At 39.0% G+C, this 17399-nt stretch overlaps 1 protein-coding gene across 3 annotated transcripts in view; it reads left to right on the forward strand.

Annotated features, from left to right (window-relative positions):
* Positions 1-17399, forward strand: part of LOC135693991 (protocadherin Fat 4-like) — a 95694-nt gene that overhangs the window by 18109 nt on the left and 60186 nt on the right. For all 3 annotated transcript variants that reach the window (XM_089111620.1, XM_089111621.1, XM_089111623.1), the window contains exons 4-5: positions 198-785; positions 1062-2679. In XM_089111620.1, the coding sequence (XP_088967746.1) occupies positions 198-785; positions 1062-2679 (2206 nt within the window). The remainder of the gene's footprint in view (positions 1-197; positions 786-1061; positions 2680-17399) is intronic.

Raw genomic sequence — 17399 nt, forward strand, 5'->3', positions numbered from 1 at the left:
GTATAAAATCTTATTACATTTTTTTTGAAAATAGCGAAGAGCCGAAAGTCCACATTAGTCTGTTACGTAAGTTACGTAGGGAATTGGATGTGCAATAATTGGACTATTGTATATTCCAACCACTGGGAAGTTTTTAAATGGCCAATTGAAATGCAGCGGGTGCATAGTGCCTTTAACTTTCTGCCTCTTTTTCGCAGGACTATCAGCTACAACTGGCAAATTCACTACAGTTTGCTCTGGAGTTAATATATTGGCTGCAAACATCATATTTGAAGGAAATGCGGGAACTTACAGCGTCGCCACAGTTTTCAATGGCAAGCAGTCGATTCTTGGAACAGTGGTTCTTCAAAAGAAAGGGATTGCAACTCTAAACGTTTATCAAGCCTTCTTCATTCCAAAAGCTGCCAGTGTCTACTTAACAGTTACTTCAAACGCAGGCTCTGTTAAAATTTATAGTCACAGCACATGGTCGATGGCCTTTATTGGTGGTACATCCACCAACATCCCTGAGTTTTCCAGCTTCTTACAGACCACAGTAGATCAGGCAGGTGGGAGTTGGAATGAGTTGCCTGGTTTACTTAGGACAAGCGCAACACAGGCGGCTGATGGAAGCGACACTGGGCAGTTTATTCAGCCATCAAATCTCAATTTGAACAGCACGCAAAACTTTGTTATGACAGAACAAACTGACTTGTATTTTGCATTTGTACATTTGGTGTACTCTGGCAATGCTACAAACATAGAATCAATGATAGCTGTCAGTGCAGATAAATCCACATCTACGGGTATGTGATGTATGTTTCAGGCCGATTCCTATGCATCTTTTGTGCAATTATAAATGCTAATATTTTACTAATGCAATTTGATTTCTTGGATCACGATCTTCAAGACGATCGCACTGAAAACATGAAAAATTCTTATGCAAATTCAGCAAGCAGGTTTTCGCTAGAATACTTAGAAGATTATCTTTTCAAAATGTGCTTGAAAATAGCTCCATAAAAGCCATGGCTTTTTACGGTTTGACGTTAAAATTGCCTATAATAATTCTTTCCAATAAACAGGTAAAGAGGGTGTTTACGGAACATTTACTAAACAAGCTCAGCAAACTGGGTCTATGTCACTTGGCGGTATTTTCCAGATACGTAAGCAGGAGCATTTGAGTATTTTTGTAAAAGCAAGCAACTCCGTGAAGATTCATAACACATCGTTCGTCTCCTTTGTACGGATGCGCTATGTTGTCTCTGCTTTTGGTGCCAGAATACAAACAAAAATGACCATCCAAAGATCCGGCTGGGTTCCACTGACTGGACCTTGGTTGACAGAGACCCACGGAAAGTTTTCATTTGGAACAGATTTCAGCCCTTCGACTGGAAGGTTTACTGCTTCACAACAAGGTGTTTATATGATATCAGCAAACATCCAAATCAATAATGGCGATAATGCAGAAATTGCTTTGTTGTTAGTAAAAAACGGGGTTATTGACGTAAACAATGGATTGCATGTTGTAAATGGGCAGCCGTCCTCGGCAGCAACGTTGAATCTGTATGGAACTATCAGTGTCAAAACTGGTGATGTCCTCACATTATACGCATACAAAAGCAGCTCATCCACCTGGGAGGTTGACGTGGACAGTGGATATTCAATAACGTACATAGGACCCAACTGGGCAGCATTAGGGTTTCATGCGGTCCTTGCTGAAGACATTCCGGCCTCAAGCGGACAGGTCCAAGTAACCGGATGGACCACAAATAGCTCCAGTACCACAATGACCTACTCAAACACTCAAGGCTTCTCCGCTGCCCAATTTACAGCTGAACATGACGCCATTTACATTGTATCAGCAAATATCTACTTACAAAATGTATCTATGCCCGGTAGTTCAAATGGTGATGCAGAATTTGATCTTCAGGGTTACGTCAATGGAATTCAAGCAAATCGCCTAGGTTTGTCTGACATGATGCCCTCTCTTGCGAGCAGTACAAGAGACTACTTCACTCTTAGCTTTAGTGGTGGCGTGCGAATGACAAAAGGCAGCTACTTCTCTATGTATGTGACGTCAGGAGACAGCAGCTTCACGATATCGAAGAAAAGTGGTTTCTCAGTGGTGATGGCATCTCTCTATTCAAACGAACACAATGCAGGTTTCATGGCATCTAAAAATGTCGCCTCCTACTTAGGTGCAAGCTCCGTTAATGTTTGGACAGGTTCAGTTGATATTCAAGACAGTGCCCTGCCTGGTAGATACACGATTGGACCTACCCTTACGAAGACTCCAGAAGCCTCTTTCCCCATTTCGGAACCGGGGCTGTACTACGTTTTTGGAAACTTCCGTTTGGATAATGCTGGGGGTGGAACTGCTTTCGAAGTTCATACAGAAATTGACAGTCAATCGTCTGTTACATACGGCATGTATTCTATTGATGGCTCTCCAAAGGGAAGAAAATACAATTTGAACGTTGGAGGCACAGTATACCTGGCATCAGGTCAGGTGATCAGAGCAATGGTGCGGACTTCAAAGTCCTCCTTCACCATCGACGGTGGTTCTAGTTTTGCAATTGTGAAACTACAACTTGATCAACGATTCCCTGGAATAGTTGTGGACAAAATTGAGTCGATGTATCAGTCAAACGAAATACTTAGATCATGGGAAGAAACTGGAAAGCCAGGTCTCTTTACAAGGTAAGAAGCTCAGACTATCATTTTCATCCAAAATTACCTCCAAAAAGAGCTTTTTCATATGCTCTTACACGTTTTAGTGCTCCCACATATTTTACTTGGAGATATGATATCTCTTGTTATAAAAATTGTCACACTGCAGTCATACGTAGTAATAGTCTCTGTATAGCAATCAGCATAAGTCAATTTATTTAGCAGTCAGTCATATTTCTATTCTACCAAGTTTTTCTACCAAGACCTTTGGTTGAAATGCTCCACTCAAGCTTGAACTAAAGATGTTTTTCACATAAGGAAAGGTTTCCTTTTGAAAATTACCAAAAAAACTGCAATATATATACAATCCCAGAAGAAAAGGACTGTACGTATTCATTGAAACTCTTAGGATTGTTCATCTTCATCTCTTATTTTAAACAGGTATTATCCTCCTTTACAAATTCATTGCTCACTCATAATTCATTTTGAGAAGCAACTAAGAAAGTTCTTGCTTGCAGCAACATTGGATTCAATGCATCATATGGAACATACACTCCTCCCTTTGCTGGTGTGTACATCGCCTCCATAAACAACTACCTTGCTTCAGTAACTGGCAACAGCAGTGTGTCTTTGATAACTATGGACAATTCGAATGTTTTCACAGCGTATGGCTCCGAAGGTTACAATAGGACCAAGCTTGCTACTTCAGCCTTATTTTTGAATAGCAGTCAAGTTTATCAGCATCTGCTGAACACTTCAATTACTGGCAGTTATCCTATGCAAGCTGGATGGTCTCTCTACTTCGTCAACCCAGTGGATCGTGTCATTGGTTTTGGTGGGCCACTTGCAAGTGAATTCACTCTGACCACCGCCAACTCGTGGACAGCTGTTACCGGCTGGAATGCAAACGGCTACGCATCTGGCTTCTCCACAGTATCACCGTCTCAGCCTGATTCCTACACTGCAATTAAGGCTGGCCTACATTTTGTTAGCTTTGTTCCTATTTTCAGTCGTATAGTTTCTGCATACGACATACAGGTAGCAATCTACATCAATTCAGAGATATCTCTCTATGCTTCCTACCAGCACAAAATCAACGATAAAGTTAAATCATTGCCAGTTTCCGGAACACTGAATCTAAAAGTTGGAGATGTTGTTTCTTACAGAGTGCAAAGTACTGTGCCAAATTTGAGACTTACCAGGGAGACCACAAGATCACTTGTATTCGTTAATGGTAGGCATCATTTTGATTATCGTTTTACTAATTGCCTTAAATAGTACTAACATATTGAGTTTGCTATATTTTGCGTTCCAATGTTGACTACCATATAAGTAGAATTTAATCGAATGTAGTTGTAAAGTCTTCCTGGGAACAGATGCTAAAAACCTCACTTTCTTGGTGCCACCTATTACAAGGTTTATGATTTTGACAATTCTGGTACTTGTGAAACTACTAGGATTTTCTAAAATGCTTCTATAATTCCTGAACGTAACTCTGTTTGATTTAATTGAGGCAAAGTTGCATTCGCCGCCTAGAACCTTTCATTGAAAACTGACATAAATCTTTTCAACCCTATATCTATAAAATTATGATGATCAATGTGATCATTTTCAGGTTTCGAATACATATTTCTTCCCTTATATGAATTTTACACGAATTTTATGAGTTTTGATATTCACTTGGATTTCTTTTCTGCTCCAGACATCACATCTAACACTGAAGGTGTTGCTGCACATTTACCATCTACGGAAACCGTCTCAGGCACAAAATCGACGCCATATCAGCTAAGGAACTTTGTAACCACGAAGGCAGGATCATTTTTACCACAGAATGAAACAATGGACGCATCTGGGGTGCTTATCAATTTTCACGCTGGTGTCTTCTTATATACAACGAACATCGTGGTCAAAAACACGCAAAGTGGAGAAAGGTCTTTACTGAGCTTTTTTTCTTTTTCGCCAATTTTCCAATAATAAGACTGAAACATAACAATTTGCTTTAGCAAATAACAGTAGCAGGACTGAGGTTCCAATTACCTTATACCGGATTGTTGTCGGAGCGGAGCGACTTTCATCTCGGATCTCGGTTTGAGTTACACTACGCAGTACCAATCCAGTTAACTGATTAGCGGAGCGAAAATGACTTTGCTCTGGAGATCAAATGGAAATTACTCCGGAGTCACTTGGTAGCGAAGCGTTCGTTTACGTGCACGGAATTTAATTTTAAGGAGAATTCCTATAGTTATTAATATCAAAAACCTAAAACCATCTTTTTAACTGCAGCTCAAGTATAGCACACATTATTTTGCATATACGTGTTTTGTGCTAGGTCACATTTTATCATTTTGATTGCAGGAGATTCCACATGTATGTAAAGCTGGATAACCAAACAGATACCGCCGTAAGCTTACAGTCAATTGAGACAATCCCTGGAAACAGTGAAGAAACCTTGTCCTTTTCCAGCAGCATGTTTTTGCCTCGTTTTTCGAGAGTCCAAACTATGATCTCAGCTGACGACCATGCCTCATTTGAAATCGCTGCTAACAGTACCTTGACGTTTGTTTTAATCGGTGAGTGTCTGCAGTATTTGCGCCATAGAAGGTTCTGCTTCCTTTCGGTCCCCAAATCCTGTCTCTCGTCTAAGTCAATACCTAGACTTTGTAACGTAATCATTATGTCCGGGTAAATATTGTAGTACTTCATGCTAGCACCTCCTTATTGCCAAATGGAGATTCGTGCAGTTTGCATACTTTTTCATCATTATAACCAATATTTTAGTAAATTTTGTTATGGACAACGGGAAACATATAACCATTTGGTGTGTATTGTTAATTTTTTGTCCAAAACGCATCATAATATGATGCGCTTATCAAAATGCGACCTATTTCTGGCATCTTTGGCATCAATACATTTAGGAGTGCCATTACCAACGTCATACTTTGTAGATCTCTTAAACATACATTTGTTTAGATAATGTTAAAGTGCGGTAGTTTTGCCAGTCGATCAGTGAATACCATGCTTCTCTTGCAATTGTTTGCCATTTTTTATTTGCATCGAGCAAAAGCAAGTGTATTTCTAATATACGATGTATTTTCGTATGCAGATGACAACACAGGCCCAGTTTTGTGCGAAGATACTGGTTTGAATTTAGAAGCTCTTAATCCAGCCTCCCTCAGAATCAGCACCGAGAAAACTGCAACTTTTACGTGTTCAATAGTTGGAAACGTTCGGGCCTCTCTGACCTGGTACAAAAATGGAGTGGTGAGTGGCAATGTATGTTGTATATCGAATTGTGTATTCTTGCGATTGAACAGTACCTATAAATTTTAATACCAAGAATTGGAGTGGCAATACGCTCTCAACTAGTACCGGTAGATCACAGAATTAGCGCCCTTTCAAATAAGCACCTTACTTGAATAAGCGCCCACCATATCGAAAAAATTATAAGTGTCCCCTGGAATAAGCGTCCACCAACCCCATCTTACAGGAATGGGGAAGGCAGTTAGCCAAATAAGGTAAAAATAAACAACAAGTTTGTTCTAGTTTTCATTTTTAACAAACTCTCAAATTTATGTATGTTGACTATCTTCTTCTCTTCTTCGAGATTCTCCAACAAAATGTCGGCAAACCTTTTGTCGTTTGTCAATGATGTGTATTTGGCTGAGACCACCATACCAATTTCTCGTCTGATACGTCGAACAATTGTAATATTATGTGGTTTTAAAAAATGTTTTTTTTATCTAGGAGAACGTAAAAAGAGGATCAATCTTAACAAATTGTTTTGTCGTTCCTTCATTTGCAGCTCATTTCAGGAGCAACCGGCGCCACCCTAACAATTTCTCCTACTTCACTGAGTGATTCAGGCAATTATGCATGCAGGGCCTCGTATAGAACTTTGACAGCAACAACTAACAATGCAACACTGAGCGTTTACGGTAAGACAACTCATTTATTATTATAAAGGGGCTTCACAGATTACATTGAAGATTAGTTTTAAACGAAAGTGTTTTTTGGGACTATTCGGTATTCTGCATGTATTTCTCGCAGACTGGATGCCCCTGAGTAAATTGATTGTCATTATTTGTGCCATGGTTAATCTTGCCTTATTAGTTCTAAAACGAAAACATAAAGAAGGAATATCCTATTTAAACTATTTGATGTCTTTTGATAAGTAAACCGCTAAGTTAATTTTTTATCTATCTGGTTTTTATTTTAGATCCAACTCCTCAAATAACTGCTGCCTCATACAGCGTCACGATTCAAGAGAATCTGCTCTCTGGGACCTTGGTTCAGTCATTCATCGTTTCTGCTGATAAATTTGCTATTGGCCAAAAGGCACTTGTTGCTGCCAGTATTGTTGCAGGTTTGTTGCTTATTGCTTGCCCTGTGCTTATACTTATTTGCTGGCGTACCCGGTCAAACGTACTGGAAAAACATTTACATAATATGCAGAAGATAGCAGATTGTTGATAGCAAAATGTTGATGCTTTTAATCTTCCGATTAGAAACACATTTTAAGAATGAAATTGAAATTGATTTCTTAAGCTACTTGTGAAATCTTGCACTTTCTTTAGCAATTTAGCTATATTAAATTATATTTAGATTGTGTTATATTAAATATTTCCTTACGTGAAAATTTGGTGGACATGATCACTCTGATTTTTCTACCTCCCAGTCATCATGCTAAATTTGTTGGTTACAGGTGATCCAGATGGAGATCTTCAGTTCAGCAGTGCGTCAACAACAAGTGTACGGTTGACAACCACACGACCCCTGAACTACGAAAAGAAATCATTCTATCAACTTTCAATAACAGCTATTAACACGGAAGAGGCAGATGCACGCAATACCACTATAAATTTCAATATAACCGTTATTGATGTTAACGATAACGGCCCAGTGTTTAATCCAGCTTTGATTCAACAGCCGGTGCCAGAGGATCTGGCTGTTGGGAGCCATGTTATCACTGTCACAGCGGTTGACCCCGACACAGGTGCATTTGACCTGATGAATTACAGTATCGTGAGCAATCGGTCTTCTTCATACTTTGCAATCAACAGAACAACTGGGCAGATTACGCTGCAGAAAGCTCTAGACAGGGAGCAAGAAGACCGCTACATCATCATTGTTCAGGCTCGTGACCCACTCTTTTCTTCTGTGGCTGAAATTGTGCTGAACGTCACAGATGTCAATGATAACCAACCGAGATTCAATCCAAGCTCATACTCTCTTGACATTGTAGAAAATACCCTCGTTAGCAGCTCGTTGGTTCAGGTGTTGGCTTCAGACCCTGATCTTGGGCTGAACTCAACACTTGTATACAGCATTTTAAATGGGAATGCTGCAGGACACTTCGCTATTAACTCCCAAAACGGAGTAATCACACTGGTTACTGCACTCGACTATGAAAAGACTAAAACTTTCACACTTCTCATTGGCCTTCGGGATATGGGGAGTCCTCTCCTTCAATCCAGCAATAACGCAACAGTAACCATTAATATTGTTGATATAAACGACAACTATGCACATTTTGAGAAATCACTTTACACCGCTTCTCTACCAGAAACTAGCTCTATATCAACATTTGTTGTTCAAGTCAAGGCTGTTGACGGTGACGGCACTTCAAAGCACAGTAATCTTACTTTTAGCATCAACCAAACATTGGCAAACAGCACCTTTTCGATCAACCCAGTAACTGGTGTTATAACATTGAAAAGCTCTTTAGATTACGAGAAAGTTAAAGAATACCATTTCTCTGTCATCGCTACAGACAACGGAACGGTACCTTATCAACGCCATACCAATGTTATTGTCTATGTGCAAGATATCAATGACGAGCTGCCATATTTCATGCCTGCCACATACAATGTAACGGTGTCTGAATTCTCCAGACCTGGTGCAATGGTTTTACACCTGTTTGGCTACGACAACGACACAAAGGCTTTACAATACACTATTTCGTCACAATCCCCAAAAAGCGACTTTCTTATCGATTCATCCTCTGGTTCACTTTATGTGAAAAATGGCCTAGACAGGGAGAATATAACATCCTATACATTATCCGTGTCCCTTTCTGATGGTGCAAATTCTGCAAGTACTACGGTCATTGTTAACATTAATGATGAGAATGACAACAGACCAATATTCAGCCAAACCACATACATTGTATCAGTTCCGGAGAACACAGCTGTTAGCTCTTTTATCGTTTCAGTTCAAGCCAGCGATTTGGACATCGGCAGCAATTCAGCAATCACTTACTCAATCTTCAATTCTGGTTTGAATGATTCATCACTTTTTTTCAGTATTAATTCAAGCACTGGCGCTATAAGTCTTGCTAAACCACTTGATTATGAACAAGACAGAGTCCACCATTTTGTTGTCGTCGCAAATGATGCTGGAGCTGTGCAGCTGCGTGGACATGCATCTGTAGAAGTCCGTGTGATTGATTCCAATGACAATGCTCCGTATTTTGTTCCCAGTGTTTACTCAGCAACCATCCCAGAAGCCATTAACGTGGACAATGTTGTGATGATCTTAACTGCACGTGACAATGATACAAGTTCCAGTCAATTATCATATGAAATTGTTGGTGGAAATGTGAATAATGACTTTAAGTTGCATTCGTCAATGTCGAATGTTCTTGTTGTAGCCAAGTCTCTAGACTACGAGACTACACAAATGTACTCTATAATTGTGCGGGCTTTTGATGGCATGCATTACTCAACAACAAATGCAACTATTAATGTGAACATCTCAGACATCAATGACAACAACCCAATCTTCAACCCATCATACTATAGGGTGACAATACCGGAAAACACAAACAATTCGTATGTGTTTTTGCAAGTTTCAGCTACAGATGCTGACGGTTCAGCTGCAAACAACCGTATAACATACACATCACTTGACAACACGACAGATTTCAATCTCAATCAAAACACTGGCGCGATCACGGTTAACAGTATTGACTACGAACGAAAGTCCCAATATTCATTGGTTGTCATTGCTCAAGATAACGGAATGCCGTGGAGACAAAACAGGGCTCTGGTTGACATAATCATCACTGACATTAATGACAACGCACCAGTTATTTCACCGGTTTCATACAGCATCAACATCTCAGAAGCGGCCCTCATTGGCTTGCAGATAACAACTATTAAGGCCAGTGATGTTGACACTGGAGTTAACGGACAGCTTGTTTACAGCATCGTTTCTGGAAACAACCTTCAAAGATTTCAGATCAACGCCGATACCGGCGTCATCTCACTTAACGGGAGCCTTGATTATGAGAGTATGATCTTTATCCATCATTCTGTTTGAGAAAACAATTTAAAACTTTTGAAAGTTGTTGTTTCATATAAGCATCCTTTAGAATAATCAAAGGAGGAACTTTTGCCAAATTATGTCACTACACAACATTTTCGCTTTATTATGGTCACTTTTGCAATCAGCTTGTTTAATTTTTTGTCAGTTCTTTTAATTCTCAATTAATTCTTCATCGATATGACTTTTCATTTTCAAAAATTTTGTTCTGATGATTGGCAATTCTTGCCCTGCTATCACCAAATTCACTCATTTAGGCAACTTTATTTCTTTATAGGCGCAGAGGAGAACTACACTTTGACCATATCTGTTCAAGACAAAGGTGGATTGAAGGCAGCTTCCAACGCAAATGTTTTCATCCGAGTATTTGATGTTAACGATAACCAGCCTGTGTTTGTATACAATCAACTTAAGTGCCAAGAAGCTGCCACTATCCAATTGACTAGTTGTCAATTTTCCTTCTCACGTTACTACTACGAAGGCACTTTACCAGAAACCTACCCTACAAGTCAGACGCTCTTGACCATCCAAACGCGGGCGTTGACATCTTCTACAATTTTCTCGATAATTGAAGTAGCTGCAAGGTCTTTGTTCCAGATTAACCCCTCTACAGGTAAGGCGTTGAAGCTGCCACCCCTATGTTATCGAAATCTGCAGCTGACAAATAACTTTGATATTATAAAGAATAGTCCTGAAAACTGGTGAAGGACTAATATAATTGTTACATTGCCCCGGCGAAGGAGCAATGGTACTTATTCACTGTTCTGTTTCCGGTTATCTGGTTCTCCTGCATTTTTATTTTGGAGCAACAGAGCACGCGCATTTCTTTGATTTTGAAGTTTTTATGCATATCCTTTTGTGCACGCAGAAGGGTTGATCGTAGTCATATTTTGATGACCTTGGTTTGCATGATCAAGCAGCAAAACGGAAAGTCGTGCATTCTAGCTGTTATTTATCTCTATTTTACTATATCTATAGTAGTTCCTTATTTCTGAAATAAAGCTACTCATTTAGTGCGTCAATTTTAACAAACACGCACACTCATAACATCTACAAATAAGCATATTTTCAATCTGATGATAACTGTTTCCGACGGTCTATGCTCTAAGATAGTTCCGATGGTTGTTATTGTGATGAAAGATATACCGCCTCCATGCCCATCTCTACCATCTTGCTACAACTGCACATGTGCTCCTTGTCCTACAACACAGCGGATTACAAAATGCCCAGATCAATTCTGTTCTTGTTGTCCGATATGTCCAACAACGAGACCTCCATGCCCTAATACTGCTACCACAACGTCATGTCCTGTCAAGACTTGACAAACTTGTCCCGTCTCATGCCCTGCAACGGTCACATGTCTTGTTTGTCTTACATGCATTGTCCCTAGTGTCGTTCTTTCGCTGTGTACAGATTTAAATAGCCGTATTACAAAGTAGAAATGTATGAGCACCAAACAGCACATCTGTACCACGCCTATAGTGAACGTGATACTGTTGAAATTTTATCAGATTTTTTCATACTTGCTTTTTACCTTTATGCGCTATATTCTATCGCTGCGTTTCTCTTAATTTTGTTTTCATTGAATCTACAGGAAATATTTCATTGATAGTTCCATTGAATTACACGCAGCAGAAGATGCACCGGTTTACTGTCAGAGCTAGAATAGGTAGCGAGTACTCGGATGCAGTTGTTGTAGTGAATGTACTCGATGTTAACAGCAACTGTCCGGTGTTCAGCCAAAGCGAGGTCTATTCAAGATTGACAGCTCCAGTTGAAAGTGGTACTATCATAGCAATCAATAAAGCGAATGATGCCGACAGTGCTCCGGCACTTTCGTACAGCATCACTGCAGGAGATGCAGGAGGTATTTCTTGCTATTTGATCGTTTCTTCTGTTTGTAATAGCAGCCAAGTACAGGTTACAATTATATTCTTTGTAAACATTTGAAAGCTTGAGTTTTGACTTATATCTAAATTTACTCTATTTTCGCATCGAAAAGTACTGAACGCGCCCAATTGAATGATATCTAACATATGCATATAACTGTAAATGATTCAATATATGTAATTCAGTTCAGTTTAAAACAAGAGATATTCTTTATTCTCTTCAGATGATTTCTCAATCGATAACATGGGAGTGATTCGAACGAAGAAGCGTGTTGTAATCGCAGGCTCAAAAACCTTCAACCTGACTCTCTCTGTCACGGATGGTGTTTGTACAGCGCAGTCTAAAGCAGTTATTATCATTCATCTTGATACTATGTTCACTGTTACACCGTCCAAATGCCCAGTCTATTGTCCAGTTTGCCCTGTTTGCACTGGTGTGCCAGTTGTGACTACCTCTGCCCCCACATGTCCGGTAACTTGCCCAACATGCCTGGCACCATCCAACTATATGTTTAGTAGGGCTCAGTATGTCAGAACACTTCTTGAGAATACCACATATTCAAGTGCCATTCTCCAAGTGCGTCTTGTTAGTGGATCTGCTGCTGTTAACTATAGTATTGTACAAGCAAGTGCTTTGGAATACTTCCGGGTCAACAGGACAACAGGTATGATATCTTGATAAAAAGTTTTGTTGGAAAAGTAAAAGTAACATTGATAATGTAATTATTTTCTGCGATAGACGATAAGAGTTAGAAACTCGTAGATTGATAAAAACCTTGGAAACTTCAAAGATGTTATAATGATTTGATTTTGCATCACAGGTGAAATCTTCCTTGTGAAGGTACTTGACTACGAGACAGCCAAGCGCAATCTTTTCAATGTGAGAGCAGAGTTCGCCGGTGGAGTCTTTGGCAATGTATCCATCGATATTTATGTCCAAGACATTAATGACAATCACCCATACTTCATCACTGCAACATACGCTGTCCAGATTCACGAATACACGATTTCTGGTGCCACTGTTGTCCATGTTCTGGCTGGAGACCGTGACACTGTGAGCACTCCAACAATGGCCATTGACAGTGGAAATACGAACAGCTTGTTTACAATCAATCCAAGTAATGGAGTAATCACTTTGGCCGCTTCCCCTTACCTCTACACGCAGAATACCTACACCCTTCGCATCAGTTTGGCCGACAACGGAGGCTTACAGGCTGGTATCCAAGCAACAGTGACTGTCACTATCGTGAGAATAACGGCAGCAAAAGCAGGCTGTAAGCTTTTTGGTGTGTCATCCTATATCACTAGGACATTGGCCGAGAATGTAGCTGTAGGGACAACTGTGGTCTCTTTGACTGGTACACCAGTGTCTTCTAACAGAAGTATCGTGTAAGTGATAACCCTTTCCTAGCTTGGTATTAGCTATGCTGTGTAAAGCATTTTTGTAACTATTATCAATAGTTTACTTCCATCCCTTCAAATGGATTGCGTTCCTACCACCCAAAAGAGCTCTGTTGTCTATGAATGTACGTGCCAGTGCAATTCTGGCTATCTAAGACGCACAACCCAGAGATTGGGGGATAGGATAAAACAACATCGATCTCTTAGATCTGGTAGGTCTAAAAACACAGTAAAAACAAATAACCCTGTCATCAATAAACGACATTAGACAACCCAGATTGTGCAAAACTCTATAATGACGACATGTTTCGGATAATTGGCAGAGCCCGGTCGTCCCTCCATCTAGCAGTTTTGGAATCGATTTAAATTCAAACGAAAAAGCCGCCATTGTGTAGACAAAAGGTGTTCGTTTTCTCTCTTGGACACCAGTGGTAATTTTCTTAAGGCACGCGGCACTGATTGCTTTTTCCATCGTGTTCTTTTGGACCTTTATTCTGACGTTTTATACTCTGAAGAGTTTCAGACAAAAAAACTTTTTTGTATCTTTTGAAATGTTTGCTTTTTATAATGCCATTTAAAAATATTTAAAAATTGAGATGTATCTATTGATTCCATCCTTAATATTGCCATTACGCTTTAATCAAGTAATGTTTCATATATTTTTAGATATTCAATTGGTAATCCAGAAGGTAATACATACTTTCAAATCAATGCGACCGGAGTAATAACGACGAAAGTCTCATTGGACTATGAGAAAATGACGTCACACATTATTGTCGTCAATGCCCAAGACCAAGTGACTGGTATCACCAGCATTGCATTTGTCGTAGTCAATGTGACAGACGTCAATGACAATTCACTGGCTGTCACTGGCCCATCTCGAGTAACTGTGTCAGAACTGGCAAGCAGCGGCTCATACGTCACAACAATCCGAGCGACAGATAACGACGCTGGTACTAACTTTTCTTATTCCATTACTTCAGGCAATGCCAATGGGTTGTTTTTCATCGATCCTGTGACGGGTATCATCACCCTGAACCAAAGATTAAACCACGATTCGGCACAATCTCACAGCCTAACAGCTTGTGCAGGAGACTCGAACACGGGAAGTCAAGCTTGTCATTCGTTCACCATTGCGGTCAGAAACGAAAACAACAAACAGACTGTATTTGCCAGCAAGGTTTACACTGCCAGTGTACCTTTGAATACCAGCATTGGAACAATAGTTACTACAATATCAGCAACTGATCCTGACGGCATGGGAGCTGTTAAGTACAGTCTTGATGGAGCCGTTGCGAATGAATATTTTGACGTCAACGTTACAACTGGAGTGGTCACATTGAAAAAGTCCTTATCAGGTGCTGGCTTATCGTCGCCCATTGTGATCACCGCCTGTGCAACAGATGCTGCGAATCCGACAACAACATCTTGTGTCCCTGTTGTATTTGATACAGGTTTGTAAAAATACAACTGCAGAAATACTCTTAATCATTTGGTTTGATACTACCCTATTTTGTATTCAAACTTTTTCTGCGTCATTTCTAATCTTAAAGCTTGTTGGCTGGCTTGAATGCCTCGAGTTCTCAGTGCAGAACTGAAGAAAACACACAAACATGTTTTGGAATCTATTTGCATTGCAGTAGAGTTGCTTAACATACGATACAGAAGCCAATTGTCAAATGGCCTGTATTCATTCAGGAGTAAAATTAAAGAGTTAATTATCTTACTGAAAGAAAATCTTGTCACCTGCAGTCATATCAAGAAAGAAGGGCAATAAATAAATAAATAAATAAATAAATAAATAAATAAATAAATAAATAAATAAATAAATAAATAAATAAATAAATAAATAAATAAATAAATAAATAAATAAATAAATAAATAAATAAATAAATAAATAAATAAATAAATAAATAAATAAATAAATAAAAAAATAAATAAATAAATAAATAAATAAATAAATAAATAAATAAATAAATAAATAAATAAATAAATAAATAAATAAATAAATAAATAAATAAATAAATAAATAAATAAATAAATAAATAAATAAATAAACAAATAAACAAATAAATAAATAAATAAATAAATAAATAAACAAATAAATAAATAAATAAATAAATAAATAAATAAATAAATAAATAAACGTTGTGTTTTTACTTCACAGGTTCTTCTGTTATCATCCAGCCAAATAACTATCGCCCATACTTTATACATCAATCATACAGCGCCGTAATTAACGAGAATGCCACACTTGGATCAATTGTTCTCATTATTGCTGCAGCAGATAACGATACTGGTGCATCCGGTGTTATCCATTATAATCAGTTGCAGGGAGCTAACGCCGATTATTTTGCAGTGGACGGTAGAACGGGAATAATCACAAACGTGAAATCGCTAAACACGTCATCAGCGCCAAAAGTTTTCTTCTTGACAGTAACTGCTCGAGACCACGGCACGCCTGCCAAAACTTCATTGCTCGCAGCTAACATCACTATTGCCGTTCTTCATCCCCAGTATAACAACAATTCAATCACGACAGTAACCGCACTTACAATGCAGATTTCTTTAACGAAGGACCCATTTGAAGACTCAAAGATAATCAAGTATGAAGTTGTTGCTCAACAGTACGAGGCGTCAGCGACCAATTGTAAGTACAGTCGTTTAGCAAGAGCTTATTCTTTCCATTGATTTACTGTGATCACCCAACTCCACCCTTTGGTGTCGACTCCGCATCAGAGAAGTTGCCTGTCGCTTGCTAACGCAAAAGTACTGCGTATCTCTTAACATAGTTTCGCTCTTCAAAGTATTTGTAGTATTTTCATCAGTGAAGATTGTCCTATTTGTTTTTACAACCCTTTGCATACTTTTATTGTTTTACATTTCTTTCGTTTTTAGTCAATGAATTGACAGGAATGCACACAGTTTCGTGGTACCACGTTCATTACATACCAGATACATTCCGGTATCGAAGATACGTCATTGCAACGATTATCAAAACAAATTCAAAGCGAAAAAGAAGAGCTGTAAGTTTCACAATCCACATTTCAATTGATCTTAGGCCTGGTTCAAACGTCGCGCTCTCATGTGCCGAACCTAACTCGAAAATTAAGTATATGAGGGGCGCGACGTTTGAATAAATTTGGTATGGCGGATTTAGTTAGGAGCGGCAGACTAGTTTGGATCGCCAGAGCTTGCCGAGCTGCACGGCTCCAGCACGGCAAGGTTTCAAGCGTCGAACTTGTCATGTACCGAACTCAATGAATAATTCTATTCAATTTATTTTCCTTCACAAAATTCATTTCCTTCTTGGAGGGCGCATGCGTTTCAAACAAATATTTGAGATTTTGCGCCTTAACCAAGATACTTCATGTAACAATCCTAAAACCCATTTGGCGCGACATGATTAAGTTCGACGTTTGAAACGGGAGTCGCGCTAAACATGCTCAAGTGTCGCTCCAAACAGAGTTAGTTTCGGCACATGAGAAGTGCGACGTTTGAACCAGGCCTTATTCTTGCAAATTGAGCATGCATTTTCCATAAAGAATTACAGATTAAGCTATTTCACTAGCAGTCATTTCTTACTTATGAGCAACAGGTCAGTTAAGATTATCCTACAATTTGCACATGTTATCAGCTCATTTATCACTCGTTTATTTTGATATCAACTTAGATTCAAAAGACGTCAAGCAGAGTCGACGTCGATGTGGGTACTGAGAGGAACTGCCAAACTAAAACATTAGAAAGCGATGTCTGCAATGGACCTTTGCTACCAGGAAAGTTTTACAGGTTAGTTGAAAACATTTTCTTCATCCGCATGAACTTTAATCTGTCATTCCTGTCTGCAATTGTATCAAATATACCTCCCAAGTTTTATCTGTTTTTCCACTAAAAATGTCTCAAACATCAAGGCAAGCATTTGAGGTTTGTATTGAATTCTTTGGATTAAATGAATTTGAATCTTAGATGCCTAAAGACATAGCTCGTGTTATGACTTGGAAACCTAACGATATAGTTCGAGTTAGGATTTTTGCAATAATATCCATGCCACGCATCATGCTCCTACTGTACCTAAGTGCAGTCTCTCTATTACCAAGCCCAAATTATATTCACTGATAGATTACAAATCGAACACTA

The sequence above is a fragment of the Rhopilema esculentum genome, chromosome 11 (genome assembly GCF_057945365.1).
Source record: "Rhopilema esculentum isolate cy_ngs chromosome 11, ASM5794536v1, whole genome shotgun sequence".
NCBI classification, from domain to species: domain Eukaryota; kingdom Metazoa; phylum Cnidaria; class Scyphozoa; order Rhizostomeae; family Rhizostomatidae; genus Rhopilema; species Rhopilema esculentum.